This window comes from Stegodyphus dumicola, chromosome X1 (assembly GCF_044657685.1).
Source record: "Stegodyphus dumicola isolate Sdum_Otavi_A_Nest chromosome X1, ASM4465768v1".
Classification (NCBI taxonomy): Eukaryota; Metazoa; Arthropoda; class Arachnida; order Araneae; family Eresidae; genus Stegodyphus; species Stegodyphus dumicola.
Window position 1 is genome coordinate 5,253,407 of NC_140780.1, and position 20,221 is coordinate 5,273,627.

Below are 20,221 nucleotides of genomic sequence, written 5' to 3' on the forward strand. Positions count from 1 at the left end.
AGAAAAAAAGTACCAAAACGCCCATGCAGCCAGGCCGTTCGCGGGATTCTGCCAGCCCGTTGGCAGGAAATAATGTTTAATAATCTAAGAGTTTAATATTTTATTGCAGTTATTTTATTTAGAAGCAATAAGTGTACTTTTTAATAACAGTATTCTACAGATATTTTGTTTGAATGAAAAATTTAGCACATTCACTCAGACAAACTATTACACAAATATTTCAGTGAAAGCACTTAATACTTTTTATTATTTGTGGAGGGGGGGAGCTAATCACGCAAATGAGTTCAAACTTTCGATCGGTTCTTTTTAGTATAACAGAAGAGGGGAGTGTTTCACAATGTGACTCAGGAAATGATGTTTAATGCTTGGTAATGTCACAATAAGGTGATAACACCCTGTGGAATATAAACAAATTAATTACTCGATAAGATTATCAAATATAACTTTAATCAGAGGCATAAACAAAGTTTCAACAACCGCTATTACGCTGCAAATTTTCACGCGTAATTTTGGATATGGTAAATGAAGGTATATTTGTTTCATCTCAAGTACCTGATTTTGATGCGATTCTGAATTTGAACAAAAACGTAGTAATATGTGTTAACTTAGTAAGTTAGGAATGGAAACTTAGTATACAAATAGCATGAGCTGTATTTGTAAGCAGCCTCTTTGTACTCATCTGTTATCGGTATCCGATTCAGAAATATATATGCATATATGTACGATTGTATGTATGTGCGTATATGTGTACACACTCGCACATATCATTTGTACGTACATTTGTATATGCATACAAGAACACATCCATGCATGCATACATATATTTCTGAATGCGGTCTGATAACAGAACAGTATCGCATCATGTGCCATACACAATACACGGCATCCATTCTCATCTGAATTTTTGGTACTTACGTATTATCGCAACCAGGTTGGCGCTATTTGTAAGTTTGAGTAAAAAAGTATGAATAGAAAGAAAATGTACATTTATTAATTACAGATAATTTTTAATACAGTTTTTTATATTATTTTGTTTTAAAATATAAAATAGCAATTAAACCCTTCCGGTTTCGAATTTGAATAAGTTGCAGAATTATTTTTTCGGCGGAAATCTTTTGGCTATTGCTTTTAGCACTAATTGAAAACCGTATTAGTTTTGTAAAAAGAGCATGTGGAGATTCACAAAATTTTCCTTCATTTTCGTGCAAACTTTTGTAATTTATGAGAAAATAGCAAGGTACATGGATAAAGTCAAGAGTGTGCGCAATGCCATTTTTGTGCAATTCTGAGATGATTTTTTTTAAGTAAAAATAAGTCGAAGTGTACATGGATTGCTTTTAGCAATCCATGTACTGATTGTTTGTACTGATTGTTTGTACATCCATGTACTGATGTTTTAGCACTGATTGAAAACCGTATTCGCCATAACCATGTACACGTCGACTTATTTTTACTTAAAAAAACATCCCAGAATTGCACAAAAATGGCATTGCGCACACTCTTGACTTTATCCATGTACACTGCTATTTTCTCATAAATTACAAAAATTTGCACGAAAATGCAGGAAAATTTTGTGAATCTCCATATGCTCTTTTTACAAAACTACGTATAACACGTAGGGTTGCCGTAAGTAGGGTCGCTAAATTTGGCAATTTATGCGAATTTTGGTCTGGTTACGTTAATACGTAAGTACCGAATTTTTTTACTGCCAATTGTGGAAGTGTCAAAGATAACATGAACAGTGTTTTTATCAGTAAATAGCAACAGTGCAAGCAAAATGAAAAAAGAAATTCTAATTCAACGATATTGGTCGATTTTTATTAGAACATTAAGAACAATGGGACACAAGTTAGCTACGAACCACAAACTGTAATGCTCAGGTATTTCTGAAGCCTTAAACATTTACAGCGTTTCTTTCAAACATTCATTAGTGTTTAATCAGAGGCATAAACAAAGTTTCAACAACCGCTATTACGCTGCAAATTTTCCCGCGTAATTTTGGATATGGTAAATGAAGGTATATCTGTTTCATCTCAAGTACCTGATTTTGATGCGATTCTGAATTTGAAATACTGTCTGCCGCGTTTTCTTCTACAGAAGAGCTGCTTTAAGTGAAGCAGCTCTTTTGTAGAAGAAATTTTACTTATTTATTTTTTAAATTTTTAAAAAATTTTACTTATTTATTTTTTAAATTTTTTTTTAAAAAATTACTTATTTATTTTTTAAATTTGTAACTTATCTTAGAAATACATTTTCGTGTTCGAGGGGCGAAATTCAGAAAAAAAAAGCTCATTTCAGTTCTTTCTAACAGTTGTGATGAAACTTCAAACTAAAAGCAAAATATTGGTTATAAACAGTTCTGAGAGTTCTGACAGGAATTTTGCTGTAATTTCGAAACAAGAGATAATCTTAGAAAGTAAAAGGCATATTTCCTATTCACGATGTGATATTTAGTAATAAAAAGTTCATTTTATCATTGTCAAGGTTTTGTTTGCTTTATTGAGATTACGGCAAAACACTTTAGGACTATCTGCCTAAGCCTTCGGATGTCTCCGTGGGTACGAGCTAGTTTTCTAAAGAAAACTAGCTCGTATACATGGGAAAAACCACGGAAGCCCGTTCGCAGGATTTGAACCTCGGACCGAACTACCAGTGTGCAGCGACTTTAACACTCAACCGCTTGTGGGCCAAGTCACCAGAGATATCAAACTGTAAGTAACACCATAATACAAGCGACTTGCGGGATTAACGATCACAGGTTACCTATGCTTCATTAAAAATGAATGTGATTGTTATAATTTTAGCCAAGTGTAATTTATAATATAGAGAACTGATATTTTATTAAACAATTCTAGCATTATCTGAATTAGTAAAACATATTTTCAAAGCTATATATTATGCACCTGGTAGAGAATTCTTTGATTTTCACTCTTAAATTTAAACAGTTTCTTTTTCTTTCCTTCATTTTTTAAAATTTTTCAACTCATTTTGTCTTTAGTTATAAAATTGGAAGTGAACAAGAAGATTTTTTTAAATTTAATAATTACTTCCCTGGTTTTAAAACTCGAAAAAAGTTTTGAGAAATGCGACAGCAATTCCTGATTTATACGAGAGAATGATCTAACATGTTATTCTCTTCACATAAGATGGATCTAATTTCTAAAATGCTAAAGTCTTAAGCAGAACAGAATTGCTAAATACACTGCTCAAAACAATTAAAGGATATTGTAAGTTTTATATAAAATAAAGATATAAGCGAAATTTTTTTGCCGAAAATAGAAGAAGAGAATCACAAATGCAAATTTTTCTGATTTTCAAACTGTGGACGACGTCACAAATGAGTCGTCAAATGAGTTCGACGTCAAAAACGTCGCTTCAGCGGCAGCGAATGAAATTTGACTTTCAACTGAACAAAAGACAATGAAGACAAGGATGATCGGCATTCAGTGACTGCTTTGTTTCGATGAGTACGATGTCTCAGCGAAGTCATTTAACCGATTTAGAAGCTTGGAGAGTTGTTGGTAGGTTAGAAGGGGTCAAACTCAAGCCGAAGTAGCGCAAGCCATTGGAGTGTCACAAAGTGTGATTTCCAGGATCTGGAACCGTTTTTTAGAAACTGGAAGTGCAAGCCGAAGACCAGGGCAAGGTCGTAGACGCTCAACAACGCCCAATGAAGATCGTTATTTAGTGTTAACGACTCGGAGACACCGAAATATGAATGCTACTCTTCTCCAACAGCACCTTCGCTCGGCTACTGGCACCACGGTTTCAACTCAGACTGTCCGAAACCGACTCCATGGTGTAGGTATATATGCTCTCCGACCGATGGTATGTGTTAGACTAACATCAAGGCATCGTCGCGAATGCAGGGAGTGGGCAACAGAGCATGTGAACTGGAACGGAAATGAATGGAGCAATGTTCTTTTTTCTGACGAGTCCCGTTTTTCTGTTCATCCTGATAATAGGCGTATTTTCATCTGGAGGGACCGTGGCAGTAGGAATAATTCTGCGTTCGTGCACGAAAATGTCAGATTTGGCGGTGGGGGAGTGTTGGTGTATGGTGGCATCTCCATTGACGGACGCACAGACCTCTACATCATTCGAGATGGACCTCTGAGTGGTCGCCGATATAGGGATGAGATCCTCAGACCTGTTGTAGTCCCTTACGCTGCAGCAATCGGAGATGACTTCATTTTAACGGACGATAACTGCAGGCCACATCGTGCTAACCTGGTGGAGGATTTCCTTTTCGAGGAAGGAATCGTACGAATGGAACGGCCAGCGTGTTCTCCAGACATGAATCCAATAGAGCACGTTTGGGACGCTCTAGGAAGACGAGTTGCTGGCCGCCATCCACCCCCACAAACTCTAAAAGAACTGGAAAGAGCTCTTCTGGAAGACTGGGACAGAATACCCCAACTCGTGATTAATAGCCTCATTGACTCCATACCTCAAAGGTGTTCAACGTTGCTGGCCGTCCGTAGAAACAATACCCCCTACTGAAAATGATTTCCTTTGAAAAAAACACCTTTTCTTATTCTTTTTTTCTCATATGTTCAAATTGTGCTTTTTTCCTTTCGTACACAAATGCGCAATAAAATGCATTTTTTTCTGCCAAAGATGTGTAATTTATTCTCATATAACCTACTACGTCTGTCGACCATGTATCAATCAGCTAAAAAGTTTCCCAGACACAAGATGCACCTAAAACAGCAATATCCTTTAATTAAGACACAATAACACGCCGAATAAATACTAATTCAGAAGTCAAACAACAAAAATCAGCGTTATATTTACAAAATTTTCACAGGACTAGTTTCGATGGTTTTACCGAACCACCATCCTCAGCTGCAAAACCGCAAATGAACAAGATAGGAAATAATGATTAGATAAGATAAGAAAGCCTGGACAAGAATAAGCAAGTGGCGCCATCTGTTGGTGAAACCAGAACTAAAACATAATTTCTTTAAAGGTCGAAGGCAAATTTGGATTGGAATTAGGATCGTTAACTAGTGGTGTAGGTGTATTTAATTATGGCAAAGCACACTAGGGCTATCTGCCTAAGTGGAGGGATGCCTTCGTGGAGGACTTTCTAAGGAAAACTGGCTCGTATACACGTTACGCATGGGGAAAACCACGAAAACACCCATGCAGCCAGCCCGTTCGCGGGATTCGAACCTCGGACCGAACTACCAGTGTTCAGCGACTTTACCGCTCGGCCGCTGGTGGGCTGGTGGGCTCGGCCGCTGGTGGCTCGGCCACTGGTGGGTTAACTAGAACAGAAAGATTTTTATGAATGTGAAATGCCTCTAGAAAATCCAGTTCTCCAATGGAAGATGTTTTTTGAATAATTTTGGCAGCAGAATTTTTCTGCTGCCAAAATTATTCATTGTTTTGAGCAGTGTAATTACATAGTCTTTCGCTTTCCAAACGAGTGATTAAACAATATTAACTATCGTAGAAACTGTTACCGGCTCTGGAAACATTTCTAGATTGGTCTGTATTTTTCTCAGTTTGACGATTGTTTAAAGATGAAATGATAAAAGTTACTTATCAGATGCAAATTGGTGGTTTTCGCGCCTTTTTTATAAAGATTCCCAAACTATCAATATTTATCTAAGTCGATAGATATTCTCAATATAGGAAATGAAAACATACTTAGCAATTTTAAATAAATTTGAAAAAAAATAATTTGAATAAAATACGTGGTACGTTAAAGAAATAAAACACTTACATTCTTCTTCAAATCATTTCCTTGTCATTCCGTTTGGTAAACTTTCGGTAAAATTCTAAATACCTGCAGAGATTTTACTGCAGTTTCTTCAGTTGCATGCAAACTCCGCAAACTCATATTTCAAAAATAAGTTGAAGGAAAAAAATATCACGACTTATTTTTAAAAACCCTTGGAAACACAAATAAAAACAACGCATACGAAATCACCGGCTTTGCTTGACTAAGGTATTTTTATGAGCATGGTTGCCGAAAGAATATTTATGGGCATGGTTACCGGAATTTGGCACATTCTGAAAATGTGGCGGCTTCTACTAAGGTGTTTGCGTTAATACGTAAGTGTGAACACTGGTAGTTCGATCCGAGGTTCGAGTCCTGGCAAACGGGTTGGCTGCATGGGCGTTTTCGTGATTTTCCCCATGTGTAACGTGAATACGAGTCAGTTTCCCTTAAAAAGACCTCCACGGGCATCTCTCCTTTTACGTATAATGCCTACGGGTGAAGCATGTAATAAATAAAGGAAACAGCTAAGTGTTTAGGACCTATAAATGTTTAGGATAAAAATAAATGAAAATTTAAATTAAAATTTTTCAATGAAATTTATGAAAACTAGTTAATATTATGGGACAAAAGTATGTTTCTAATCCTGGCACAGAATTAAGCCTTTTACGGAAGAAAGCGTATGTTTAAACTTCTAATTCAGATGCACTTTTAAGCGGACTTGGTACCTTTTGAATGATTCTTTTGCAATAAATTCATTGGATGCTTTAAGCTTACAGCTATCCAATGTTAATGCTAGACAGTGTGCTCCCAATATACCAAGAATATAAGTTTTTGTTGTTAACTTTACAGAAACGCCTCACATATTTTGAGAGAGAATACCATATTTGTTTCTCCTCTCAAGTACATGTATTATTCCTTAGAATAGCAGACATATACCAATTTCCTTGGAAACGTATACTTATCTCTCTATAACTAACCTGTTTTATGATAAGAGTCCCATCTAGGTTTAAAATGCATAATTTTTAGTGAATGAAATATGTACTTCTATTTCATTTTGAAGGATAAGTATTATTTGGTAATGGTATTCCTTTATTCCAGTTGAGTGGTTAGAGCGAGTCGATCTACCCTGAACGGCACTTTTTGTATGGATCGTCCAGGCATGTAAAGAATAATGAGATCCTGAATTGCATACCGAATTAAACTGAAGGAGGAAATAGCTTTAACTCGAAGTAAAGTATTCAAAGAAATCACTACAAGATTTCAACAGCTAATACTTTTAAGTACATCTTTTTACATCTCTTTCACTTCTTCGAAACGTTTGAATGAAAAACACGAATATCTACTAAATTGCGACTCATAAAGAAGAATTCCTTTTTGGGAAAGAAGTATTTCGAGAGTTTTATTTTCGTTATTGCTAGGGAAAACGAAACAAATGTTTACCTTTTGAATTTTTGCAATTTATTCTAAAATGCAATCTCCAAAACAAAGTTCCAAATATTGTAATTCGCTTGCGAACTTTCCTCACAGTTGCTATTAAGTGCTGCTAGTTGTGAGAAGTGATAGTTGTGCTAAATAAAAATTATTTCAGGAGTATTTCTGAACTGTAAAATGTTTGCATTTAAGAAAGCTTTCAACACTTTCTGTATAAAAGCCCCTGGAACAATCTAGTGAAGGTTTATCTCTGTAGGTTTAGAAAACAAACAAATTAAAAAAGCAGAATAATAATATGATTTTAAGATTTTCAAATTTAAAAAAATTCTTTAAAAATAAGTACAGAGTTTAAATTTATTTCGCAATATATCATTTTGACATTTCTTTAGTTATTTGTTTCTATATCAGGAAGGAAGTTTAAATCAGCTACCGCTCCGGCCAAAGATCGCAACGACGCGAACGACTTGCGTAAAGGTGCCGACATCTTTACAAAAGTTGACCGTTCTACAAAGATCCCTCAGTATTAAGTTTCAGCACACACCTAGAAGAATTACCTTCAAATTTCCGGGTGATTCTGTGAATATAGAAGTGAACAGACACCAACTTAATAAATAGTCCTAGTAGTACCTTTTGTAAGTTAGACATCCTCCATCAAGACCTTCATAAAGTTCAGATTTAATCTTGAAAAATGCAACTTGCATCAAGGTGTCGGGATGCTGATGTGAAGGTCTAAGGGAATAATCATCCACTTCTTATGTGCCAGCACTTAGAAAAATTTAAACTTGTACCATAAAGAATGCGGTATTCATTAAAATTCAGAAACTTTCATTTAAGATGTAAGTGAACAATCGCCTACTAGAATAAAGATGCTGGCACCTTTTCCAAGTTAACTGTTGCTCGTGAAGAAAGGAGGGATGAACTCCACATTACATCACGAAGAACGCATCCGTCATCAAAATACTGGGACACCCAAGTGAACACTTGTTGATTTCAGTAAAGGTACTAGGACTATAGGAATTTCACTTTTACCATGAAGAATGCTGCCTTCATCAAGATTCCTGGCCGTTTCTTTTAAGATCTAAGTGAATTAGTTGCCGGTTTGAACGAAGATACTGCTACTGTTATAAATTAGCCAATAATTCAAGACATATGGGATTCTTGGTACACTTAATTAAGTTCTGTTCACACCACGAAGAATGCAACTTTCATCAAGAGGTGCTCCATCATGTTGGAACCACATGCTGGGCCTCACATTTGACGGAACATCAACTAAAAAGCCGGCAGGACCCTGCTCCAGAAATATCAGCTAATTCGCGGCCTGGATGGTAAAAGGTACGGCTTGACTAAGCACTCTCCGACCAAACCGACCCACACATTAACTTTGAAGCGTTGTTGTGCCGCGTGGTGCCGCACACCCTGTGGTTTTGCTTCAGACAAACAATGCTGATTGTCGTGATTGAATACGCATAATTGGGATACTATTAAGTGTGACCTCATCAGATTAACATCACAGATTAACACAGATCTCAAATAACATCACAGACACTTTCTTGCAGAAACCACTGTGCGACACGCACACGTTCAGGATGGTCATCGGGGAGCAGTAACTGAACCCTTTGGAGACGAAAGGCGTGGAAGAATTCGGCGTACAAGACACACTGGACACTGGAACGAGACTTTCATAATTGAGGGAAAATGGGACGTATGTTGATCCTTGGATTACTCTCCTTCGTATCCAACGCACTTTCTTTCCTAACGATAAAGCGAGTCGATCATGTCCTACCACTCCTTAATGACCCGTAGTTGCACAAATTTTGATGCAGACGTGCAAACAAACTGTGGTGTGGTTGATGTCTGTCGGGGAAGCGTTCTCGATACATGCGTGCAGCGGATCGTTCATTACACTCATCCGTTCCATACACTAAGTGCATGTCTGCAAGCTCTCCGTTCATATAGGGTTCCATGCTCTTCGCATGGTACCTACCGTTCCAATGAGGCAATCCTGACTTTCCACTCTCCCTCTCCTGAACAGAACCCCTCTGGTGGCGTACAACGACGTTTCTGGGCCTGATTTCCTACGCAATTCGTAATCCTTATGGTATACCCTACCTCCCCCCCCAGAAGTTTCTCGCAACATTTACGGGACACTCTGCATAGTATCGGTCTACATTTTTATGTCGGAATTTAGATCTTTTATGTTAATTTAAATGCGCAACAAGTAGTGAAACTGTTGAAGTTTCGTCTATAGCAAGTTGCATCTGTTCTGTTACTTTTAATATTAAATAAAAGGTTATTTTAACCTTCTTTAGCGTGAGTTGTTTAAAACATTGCGATAACTCCCTTTTAGTGTAGTATCTGCAAAACTTCAGTTTCTAGTCATAGCAGGGACAAAGGTGAGAAAAGTGACACACTTGCCTCAGGTTAATAACTGAGATGGACGTCAAATTAGCTATGAAATGGTAAATATACATTTAAAAGTACCACACTATGTATTATGCTGGTTAAATTTCACTGTTGAAACATAAAGAGAAGCCTCATTTTAAAATATATTTAAAGCAATAAAAGAGATATACAAACCATGGTTTTGAACAATTGCGCACTTTAGTGGTTTTTCTTAAATAACCAAATTAAAACGCATAATTAATTATTAATGATTTAATATTTAAAGTAAGATACAAAAATTACTACTACGCATTTTATGAGTCTAAAAGGAACTGAAAACACGATTTTATGTTGTTTCACTTTCCATTCGAGTGTGCTGCCGAAAAGCGTAATATATTACTTTCTTATACTTCATCTGTTATTAATTAATTAGCAAACTAAGATAGTTAAAAACAATAGATGCAGTCAGTAAGATTTGAGTCTGACTGGTTTAAATAAAAATGCATAAAATTCATGATACATTTACTTAAAAATACACTGAATACTTAAAAATGCACTTAAATATACACTGCTGGCAATTAAAATTGCAACACCAGGAATCTGACGAACATCAAAATCACATGAGAGGAAGAAGAAATTGGGATATGCCAATGATTAGTATTATGATTTCATCGCACTTAGACAACGCAGGAGGAAGAAACGGCATCTGAAGCACTTCATAAAACAAAAGTTGTCCAGTGGATATCTCATTCGTAAAGCGCTTTGTAAGGTCGAGGTTTGCTCAGAATATTGTCTTATTCTTCGAATAATAAGAAGAAATGCTTACCAGAAAGTGTCGGAATTCGATACAGGCAGGATCGTTGCCTATTGAGAGTGTGGATTATCGTTCCGCGATATCGCCCGTCGCATTGGTCGACATCCAACCACTGTCATGCGAATAGGGAATCAATGGGTTGTTGAGGGTCATACTAAACAGCATGCAGAATCTCTTCGCCCTCCCATGACTAACGCCCAGAAAGAAAAACATATTGTGAGGTCAGTCCTGCAAGTCTGTACAACCACATTGTGGACCATTAGTCAGGAAATGAGCATGTCTGCAGCATGCCTAGTATCCGCTCGTACGGTGCGTCGACGTTTGGCGCCGCGTCGACTATCGAGACGACAACCATTACTTCGGCAGCATAGAGAGGGACGGCGACTCTGGTGCGCCGAACGACAAAGCTGGATGCAGGGTGCCCCAATGTCGTCTTTTCAAACAAGTCCCGGTTCTTCGTGCAGTATTCTGTATGCAAAACCTACGATTCATATTCATAAATTTTTTTCAGTCTGATGCGATATGAAACCCACATAAAAATATCGATAGAAAAATAAGCTAATTTTTTCTCTCATTATATCAGCAACAATGGAACGCAGGTTTGAATAATTCTTCTCTTTCTAATCAAATGGTCGTAAAAGCTCAATTTCCATGCAGTATTTCACCTATATTCAAATTGAGTCGATTAAATGTGGCAAAAAAAATCATCAGAAATCAATAACACGAACAAGCAAATGCACAATAGCACAGGCATTCTTTATATATATAGATAGATTTTGTAAAAATCACACATTTTTGATTAAGAATACGATTTGAAGGTGAGCAGTACCAACCTTTTTGAAATAAAGCATTTCAATCTCCAACGCGCTAGACTGGTGGCACTCGATTAAATGAGTGCAAAAATTAGCGCTTTCAGAGTTTTAAATTAATATTTCACCTGATTAAAGTCGTACGAAGATGGGAATAGTCGAAATGGCTTCCTGCGAATTTTTGGAATCGGAAATAATGTACTTAATGTTCGAAAATGCTATTTTTATTTCATCGTAAAACTTAAAAAAAATTTTTTAACAAACTCTAGGATTTGAAAGCGAGCAATGGCAACAACTTTCGAAATAAAGCAGATTTTCATCTCCAGCTTGCGAGACTGTTGCCACTTGGAAAAATGAGGGCGAATATTATTGTTTTTCCAATTTTTTAATTAATATCTCTGATTTTAGCTATTTGTTTTTCGGAAAAAAGTGGACGTCGACCTTTTCCAAGACCCAGAAAAGAATTGTAGAAAGTTTGGTTACGATAGCTGTAGTAGTGACTGAGTTATTAGAATACATACACACTTTCATCTCCATATGTATAGATTCTAACCACTTATAACCCACGTCATATAAAATTGCATACTTCATCCGTAGCAAGCATTCAAATGAAAATCTCAAAGGTTCCATTCATTGGCCACTGTATGTAGTTCTTTTATTGTAGAATGAAAGAAATTTTATTATGGAGATGTATGGTTATAGTGATACTCCGTATATGGAATTGAAATGGAGAACGAGAAATTAAGCAAGTTAGACTCCGCTCTTTCAGCTCCTAATCGGTGAGAAACTTACATCGTCGGATTAAGCTCTTTTAAAAGCAGTAGATATTAAATCAGAAACATGTAGTTTTGCAAAGTGCATTACTTTAATAAATATCACATCTTTTGAAGATAATACAGGAATACAGTTTAATTCAATGATATCTGATTTAAGAAAACTGCGTTAAGAATATTTTTGACATAGTCAGAATTTAATTATAGAAATGTTTCTTTCTGTATTTGGATTATCCTGCGTCAAAAGTTGATCAATTTTCAATAGATTTTAAATTAACTCGAATCATATTCTTCTTGAATGTGTTCATCATGTCCAGAAAAGTAAGACACTTCCGGTTACTTTATAGAACCGGTCTGTATCTTAGCCAAAATTGTTTTTGACTTTTTACGAGGTAAAGAAAAATTGCTGCTTTTAGGAATTCCATTATCGATTTACATAATAAAGATGTATTTACAGTATTATATTTTTTTATGTTTCTCTTTTATTAAATTACTGTAAATGCTATCATACTTTTGTTTACTTAGTCTGTTTGAGCTACAACTTAATTCTTACTTCGTGATATACTTTGTGCAACACGAGCAGAAAGTGAAAAAACAATTAAGTTAACAAAAAAAAAAAAATCTGAAATATTTTAGATTTTATATTACGCCTAAAAAAGCGTTTTTCTTCAACGTTCTGTGAGTAACCTTTGTTTATTTAATATCATGTTCTTCGCACATAAAACGCATAAAATTCAATTCAACAGCAATATCACGAAATATTTAAAAATAGCAAAACAGTCTATCTTTAGAATTTCCGATACACTGTCTCGCGCGCTGGGGAAAAGAAAAGTTTTTTTCCCCGTACAATGTTGCCATTGCTCGCTTTGAAATCGTTGAGTTGGTTAATTTAAAGTGTCGTTAAAGTTTTACAAATTTTTAAATACATAATAAAACAAATTTGAATTTCAAAATTCGGGCTTCCAACTGCCTATGTTTGGTCGGATGACTGCGTAATTAAAAACTCGATGGCTCTTCAGAATGCCAGAAACATTCATGCAGATTCTTCATTATTTAGTTTCTTTAAATATAAATGATGGCGATAATATTTGGAGGCAAGAGTTTGAAAAGTGAGTTGACGCAAAATGGCGTTACGAAATTAATAGCCTTTCTGTGCTAAAAAAAAATGTAGTCTGAGATGAATATTTTATAAATTTATTACTGTTCCATTCATTTAGAATACACATGATTTTTTTATAAAAATGATTATCCCAATCCAACCATCAGACAACCATGAGAACTAACCATGAGACAACATGAGACAAAGAATTTCATATATTTTCTTTTTGACGTAAAAATAGAGAAACATATCGAATAAAGGTCTGATTGATTAATCATTTAATAATCAAATAATTTCTTTTAGATATTAACCACAACAAATACAATGCAACAAAATGACTATTGTGCACATATACCCGGTGGCTCAAAAATATTCGGCAAACATAAAAGAGCTGGTAGAGAAAAACGAAAGCAGCAGATTTTGTGATGGAATGTATACGCAAAAGTGATGCTTATCGCTCATTCTGATGATTGTAAATGGTGAAGCTATGTAAATTCTCATTCATCGTGTGAATTTTGAGTGATATGCATCGCTACCCGAATACGGAGCTCGACGATATGCATTTTATTCACAGGCTTATCGAAAGGAACGCAGCAGTATTTCATAGGAAGTACAGGGCAAGAATTCTTTGCACTTCCTTCGAATAACTGTTACATATTATCCGCAGCCCCAGGGATAAAATGTAGGTCGGTGAATTTTTGCGTTCGTAGAACGATAGATACGGCTCACATTTCGCAAATGCAGATTTTTGCCTGCGGGTCGCCACATACGTCCTCAACGTGCCATTCCTACACACACACACATTCTGTTACAAACTCGGCTTATTTCGATCCCCTTCACATTTGTGCTATATATTTTTGATTCAAATGAAATTTCTGGAATCGCATAATGTTATGTTTTGCTCAATTTTGTGAAGACCGGGAAAACGAAATGAAATGGAAAAATTTTAACTAAAGCTTTTGAGTCGTCGAAAGATGAAGAATTTTTCCAGCCCTTAATCAATTCCTCACAATATTATAAAATCCGTTCGAAACAAATAAAAGTTTACTTGTTTGTTCTTCAGTGTAAATTATGTTTATAAATTTTATTGTTCCACTTAATTATTATAATCTAATACTACAAGGAATAATTTCTACCCGAATTTTAAATTTATTTCTTTTATCAAAAGCCATTAGTATAATTTGCTTTAGTGTTATTACCGTGTAACACTTCCCTTTACGTATATAAAAATGATCTGATTTGTTCATTCTTTATTCTAGCAGATTTAATGAAACTTTTCAACCTGTATTCGTTTTGTTTGGGAGTGAAATGGAACTTAATAACATTTAGAGCTAGAGATGAACTTCGTACTGGCAAAATGCTGCAATCCGGGGACAATGGTACTTTGCCCTCATTCAGTTCTTACTCGCATTGTCGCTACAGCAAATTTGTGTATTTTCAAAATTGCCCTAAGTATTACGTAGAATTCAAATGAGTTTGAAACAACTGATGATCTGAGGTTTGAGAGAAGCTAAAATCTTACCAAAAAGGAAAAACTAATAGTACATCACTGCAACGGAAATTTGTCACCTACCTAATGAGGAGCTCCCTCTGTCGGTCATTTTTCTGTCGAACCCCATTTATTATGCCAATGCATGAACTTTATGTTTTATCATTTTCAAAGGTCCTATACTTGAAAAGCGCACTCTGTTCGTTATTTAAAAATTATTTTCAATTTATCTGCGGTATTAAGGAGAGTGTGAGCTCTTCCGGCTAATACCTGCACAGTAGAATTCCAATTATCCGATCTCCGATTATCTGAATCGCTTTCAGAATTTCAGAAGTTATCAGAATCAACTTAAAAAAAGAAATAAAAGGGGAAAAAGAAGCTCGAGAGAAAGAAAGTGAAGAGACAGAAGAAGATGAGAATGACGTGCCACTTCAGGAATTAAGAAACATTCTTTCGAAAATTCTTGGATGTTCGGATGTTAGTGCTGAGGATACGGCAGAATAAATGGTGTGTGATTCATCATATCCTGGGTTTCAAATTCTAACTGATGATGAACTTATTGAAAGTGTGAGAAACGAAAGTCTGTAGAAAGAAGATGACCTCAATGCTGAGGATGGAGCAGACCAGTGAAGACCAATGAAGTGTTTGCTGGCCTTGAAATTGTGTTAAAGTGGATGGAGCGTCCACCCGAGTGTGACCTCAAGCAACTTTCCATCGTCAAGCGGATGCGCGACTTGGCTGCCCGAAAACGAATGAAGACAGTCAAACAGCTTACTTTGACCGAATGTTCAGCAAGCAATGACTTTCAGCACTCCTCTGTACTGAACAGTACGCGATATAACATGTACGTAAAAGCGTTGCCTTTTCATTTTAATTAATTAAAATCTCCTTTTTCTTTAAAAGTACTCTTTTTTTCTCTCATTTTCAACATACAGTACATGTAGTAATTAAAGTGTACGTAGATCCTTTCATCGGAAAATATCCAATTATCCGAATGGGGTCCGGTTCCAATTCATTCGGATAATAGGAGTTCAACTGTACTACCAGGACATGGTAAAACTTACTACAGTATACTGAAATTATTTCGATGTTGCTTTGAAATCAATCAGCACTCAGTGTAGAAGTGTGGTACACAATAAACTTACTTTGTGCTAAATTTTCAAGCATTAGTTATTACTAAAAATAAATATTACTTTTCATTTGTTGTCAAAGATATTAAAAAGGCTTAAGATGTTAAAAAGATTAATATTAAGACATTGAAAATGAAGATAAAAAAGGCTTAATAAAAAGGATTCATAAGAAAGGCTTAATATAATCTCTACGTATAAGAAAATAATAAATAAAAAATCTGATGTGTACACCGCATGACTTCCTTGTAAGGAATATTAAATTATACCCATTTTTTCTTGCATTTTGTTTAAACTTATTGTATTTAATTATATCTACTTCGCCGACAGCGCTTAAACCACAATAGAATAAGTGCATTCTTTAAAATTCACACTATTTTTTTACCATAGCAACACTCTGGCGCTAGGTTCACTTAACAGTATTATATTTCGTTCATATTATAACTCAGAATGCACAAAATTTGTATCATTTAAAGAATTATCTAACCGTTGCCACATATTCTATTCAAGTACTATAATAAAGCTAGAAGGTTGTATAGAAGAAATTAAGCAAATAAAACAAAAAAGAACAGTTTTTCACAGACGATTCAGTATTTCTCATTCAATTAATTCAGTTCTCACTTCGCGACAAGGCAAAAACACATAAAAACTCAAAATATCTCTACTAAAAATTACTAGTTATTAAAAATTAAATTACTAATTATTAAAAATTAAGTAAATCTTAAACACTTATTTCCTGGAAAAAATTCCAGAAAGGATTAAGCACGATTTAAATCGCAATGATAAATGAAGGCGTTTATCTTTGTTGTTGCGAAGCTACGTTTCTCTAGATTGGCAACAAATTCACTACTCAGCTGTTTCAAATGTACAGGATGATTATAATTAAAGTTTAAGTTTCAAAACGCTATAAAAAAAGAACCACTGATGAAAATGATGTGAAATTTGAAAGGAATGTTATTGAAGAAGGCGGAAAGCGTATGGCAGAAGAAAAAATTTAGTTTCAAAAGTTAGCAACAGATGGCGCTGTAAGCGGGAGAATCACGACGAGAAACGAGAAATGATTCGTAAAACAACGGCTAAGGTGGAAGTTACACATTAAAACGCATTGACAAATTAGAATTGTTGAATAATTTTATTTGCATGACTGTACATATCACATCGAAAGAAACAAATCGGTTTCAAGACTTTTGCGGCGACATACCGCATAAGAACCATTCATCAGAGCAGTTCGGAACTGTCGCGAGACTGGCGCAAAACATGTTCAATATGGTGTCCACCGTTGTGTGCAACAAGTTGAAAGCGACAAACAGCATGTTCCACAACGGATCGCAGTGTCTCCGGGGTGATGTTCAGAATGTGTTGCGAAATGCGTGCCTTAATTCCGCTAAATTTGCAGTTGGAGCACGGAACACAACATCCTTCAGATATCCCCTCAGCCAGAAATCACACGGAGTAAGATCAGGTGATCGGGACGGCCAGGCTGTAGGGAAATGACGGCTGATAATTCGAGCATTTCCGAAATGGCGCCTCAGCAGCTGCTTCACGGGATGTGCAATGTGCGGAGGAGAGCCATCTTGCATAAAAATGATTTCATCGACACATCTACGCTGTTGCAGAGCTGGAATCACGTGGTTGCGCAAAATCGATGCATACCTCTGACCAGTGACAGTTGCGATAACAGGACCGGAAGCACCCGTCTGCTCGAAAAAATATGGTTGTAGGATGAATGATGCCGTAAAGCCACACCATACCGTGACCTTTTCAGGATGAAGTGGTACGGGGTGCGTTGCCAGTGGATTTTCTGTTGCCCATATTCGACAATTCTGGGTATTCACGTATCCTATCAGATGGAATTGGGCTTCATCTGTCCACACAATTTTCCACGGCCATTCATTATCCACTTCCATGCGAGCCAGGAATTCTAACGCAAAAGTCTCCCTAGCTGTCAAGTAAGACGGAAGCAACTCCTGCACATGGCCAATTTTGTACGGATAGCATTGCAGGATGTTCGTACAATTTTCAGCACCGCGCTCGTAGGCCTGTCCAATGTTCAGGCAATTTCTCGTGCACTGCACGGTTGCACACCACCGGCCGACCCCTCTTGTAATGCTGTGGCCACTTCTTCAACTACCGTCGAATGCACTCGTTTTCTCCCTCTACCAGATTGCACATCAAACGAACCTGTCGTTTCGAATTTTTGCATCATTTTCTTTAGACCTACGGCACTCATTGGACCAACGCCTTCTTTTATACCCTTCAGTGTCCTGAATTTTTGCAGAGCTACTCTTGCACAATCATCATTCTTGTAATACAGCTTTACCAGCAGACGCGATCTTGCAGTGAAACACCCATAGCGAACGTCTGAGACGCGAAATGAGGAACAGCCTGGTACCTGGCGGCTTTATAACACTGAAATTTAACTAAAATTTTAATTTACGTCTTCTTCCGCTTGCAGTGCCATCTGTTGCTAACTTTTGAAACTAAATTTTTTCTTCTGCCATACGCTTTCCGCCTTCTTCAATAACATTCCTTTCAAATTTGACGTCATTTCCATGAGTGGTTCTTTTTTTATAGCGTTTTGAAACTTAAACTTTAATTATAATCACCCTGTAAACAATAAATTCAAATGTAAACAAGCAATGGCCGCCATAAAAAAAAGCTTAACGGCACTTAAACAACTTTAAAATTGTTGATAATTCTAAAAATATTGCATACAGATTTACTAAAGGCATAAAACCCTTAACTGGAAGATAAAAACAACATAATTCAATCATTTTTAAAGCAAAAAATGTACAATTTACAAACATATAAGAGTAAAGAAACTGAGATCACGGAGCCGGGTAACAGAGTGGATATATTTATAAATATATTTATATACGTTTGGCGCGGCCGATTGAAACCAAAATACGAGGTGCACATCTACGTGTTATAGTAGTCCTATATACAAAATTTCAAAGTTCTGAGGCTACTCGTTTTTGAGTTATGCGAGATACGTACGTACATACGTTCGTACAGACGCCACGAAAAATTCTCTTCAGAATTCATTTTAAAGCAGTTTTTTTGGAGGAAAAGAGTCTTTTATTCTGTCCTTACGTACAGATATCACGCAAAAACATCGTTAAATTGGATTCGCAAGCGGTCAAAGTGGATATTTTCATTGAAATATGCTGCCTGAATCTTTTCGCGATTACAATACTCCCTTTTTACTTCGTACAAGAAAGTAAAAAAAAAAAAGAATATAATGGCTAAACTTAAAAGCTTCTAGATTGGACGAATTATATGACGATAGACAAGAAGAAGAAAACAAAAGTAAGGTTTAAATTTAAATCCTGTGAAATTAGCGCGAGTTTTTACAGCAGAAATCGACTGTATATACTATGTTATGTTGCTCATCAATCATGAAATTATAAAATGCTCTGTTTTGCCAGTAGTAATTCCATTTAGGCGATACTATATCTTTCGTCGGTGACGTTTAATGGCGTTTCAGGGCAACTTATCGACTTTTCAAAGAAGTCTTCAAACATTTACTTAGCCAAAGAAAAAAAAAAAAGAGAGAGAGAACAGCGTCGAGAACGTAAAATTTTACTTCAATACAATTTACTCTTTAGAACTGCCATTCGCAAAACTTAAATTTTCTTCGATTTCATCGATCTCTATATATTTTCAAACACGTCTGCAAAAGTAACAGAAGTATCTTTGAAATGTATTGAAGCGCTGTTCAGTTTCAAAACATCTATAAGAGTTTATATATTAAGAAAACATATTTTTAATAGATTTTGCAATCCTTTTGCTCTAAAAAACCGCTTTTAAAGGTGAATAAATAAGTGATATATTTTAACGCTCATTTCTTATTATATTTTAAGATTTCCATTGTTTAAGATAAAGCAATATTTTAAGGGATAGAAATGGCGCCTAAAGAATAAATGCAATGGTGGTTCTTCATCAATCAAATATGTCTCAATCAAAAACACTCATGTCCATAAATTAAGGATAATACAAAATCAGGCAAAGGAAGAGTTAGAAGCAAAACAAATTTGAATTTTAATAAATAAGCTTATTTATTAAACTAAAGGTAAAGAGCAAAAAATGATGCTATATGTTTGATATTAATAAAATATTAGCGATGTTTTCTCCCTGGAGCAAATTACAAAAAAAAAACCTATTTACAAAAAACCAATATTACATGGTTGGTATGATTGTTAATACATTGTATGTCTCCCAGACGATGCAATACAGTCCGTACAACGCCTAGGCATGCTGAGTATCAAATTATCGATCTGATCTTGGGGGATATTACACCACTCAAAAATCAATGTTCTCCGAAGTTCCGGTAGACATGTAGGAGGAGGTTGACGGGCTGCAACTCGTCGGCCAAGCATATCCCACACGTTCTCTACTGGATTCAAGTCCGGTGAGAATGCCGGCTAGTCCATACGGGTGATATCCTCCGATTGAAAGCACTCGCTTACGATGTTTGCACGGTGAGGACGGGCGTTGTCATCCATAAACACAAAGTGTGCGCCCATGGCGCCCCGAAACAAGCGTAAATGTTGTTCCAGAATG

General features: G+C 36.0%; 1 protein-coding gene across 1 annotated transcript in view; it reads right to left on the reverse strand.

Annotated features, from left to right (window-relative positions):
* Nucleotides 1-306: 306 nt before the first annotated feature.
* Nucleotides 307-20,221, reverse strand: part of LOC118195072 (fasciclin-1-like) — a 43,064-nt gene continuing 23,149 nt past the window's right edge. Inside the window, exon 5 of the mRNA XM_085807674.1 lies at nt 307-395. Within this exon, the coding sequence (XP_085663800.1) occupies nt 307-395 (89 nt within the window). The remainder of the gene's footprint in view (nt 396-20,221) is intronic.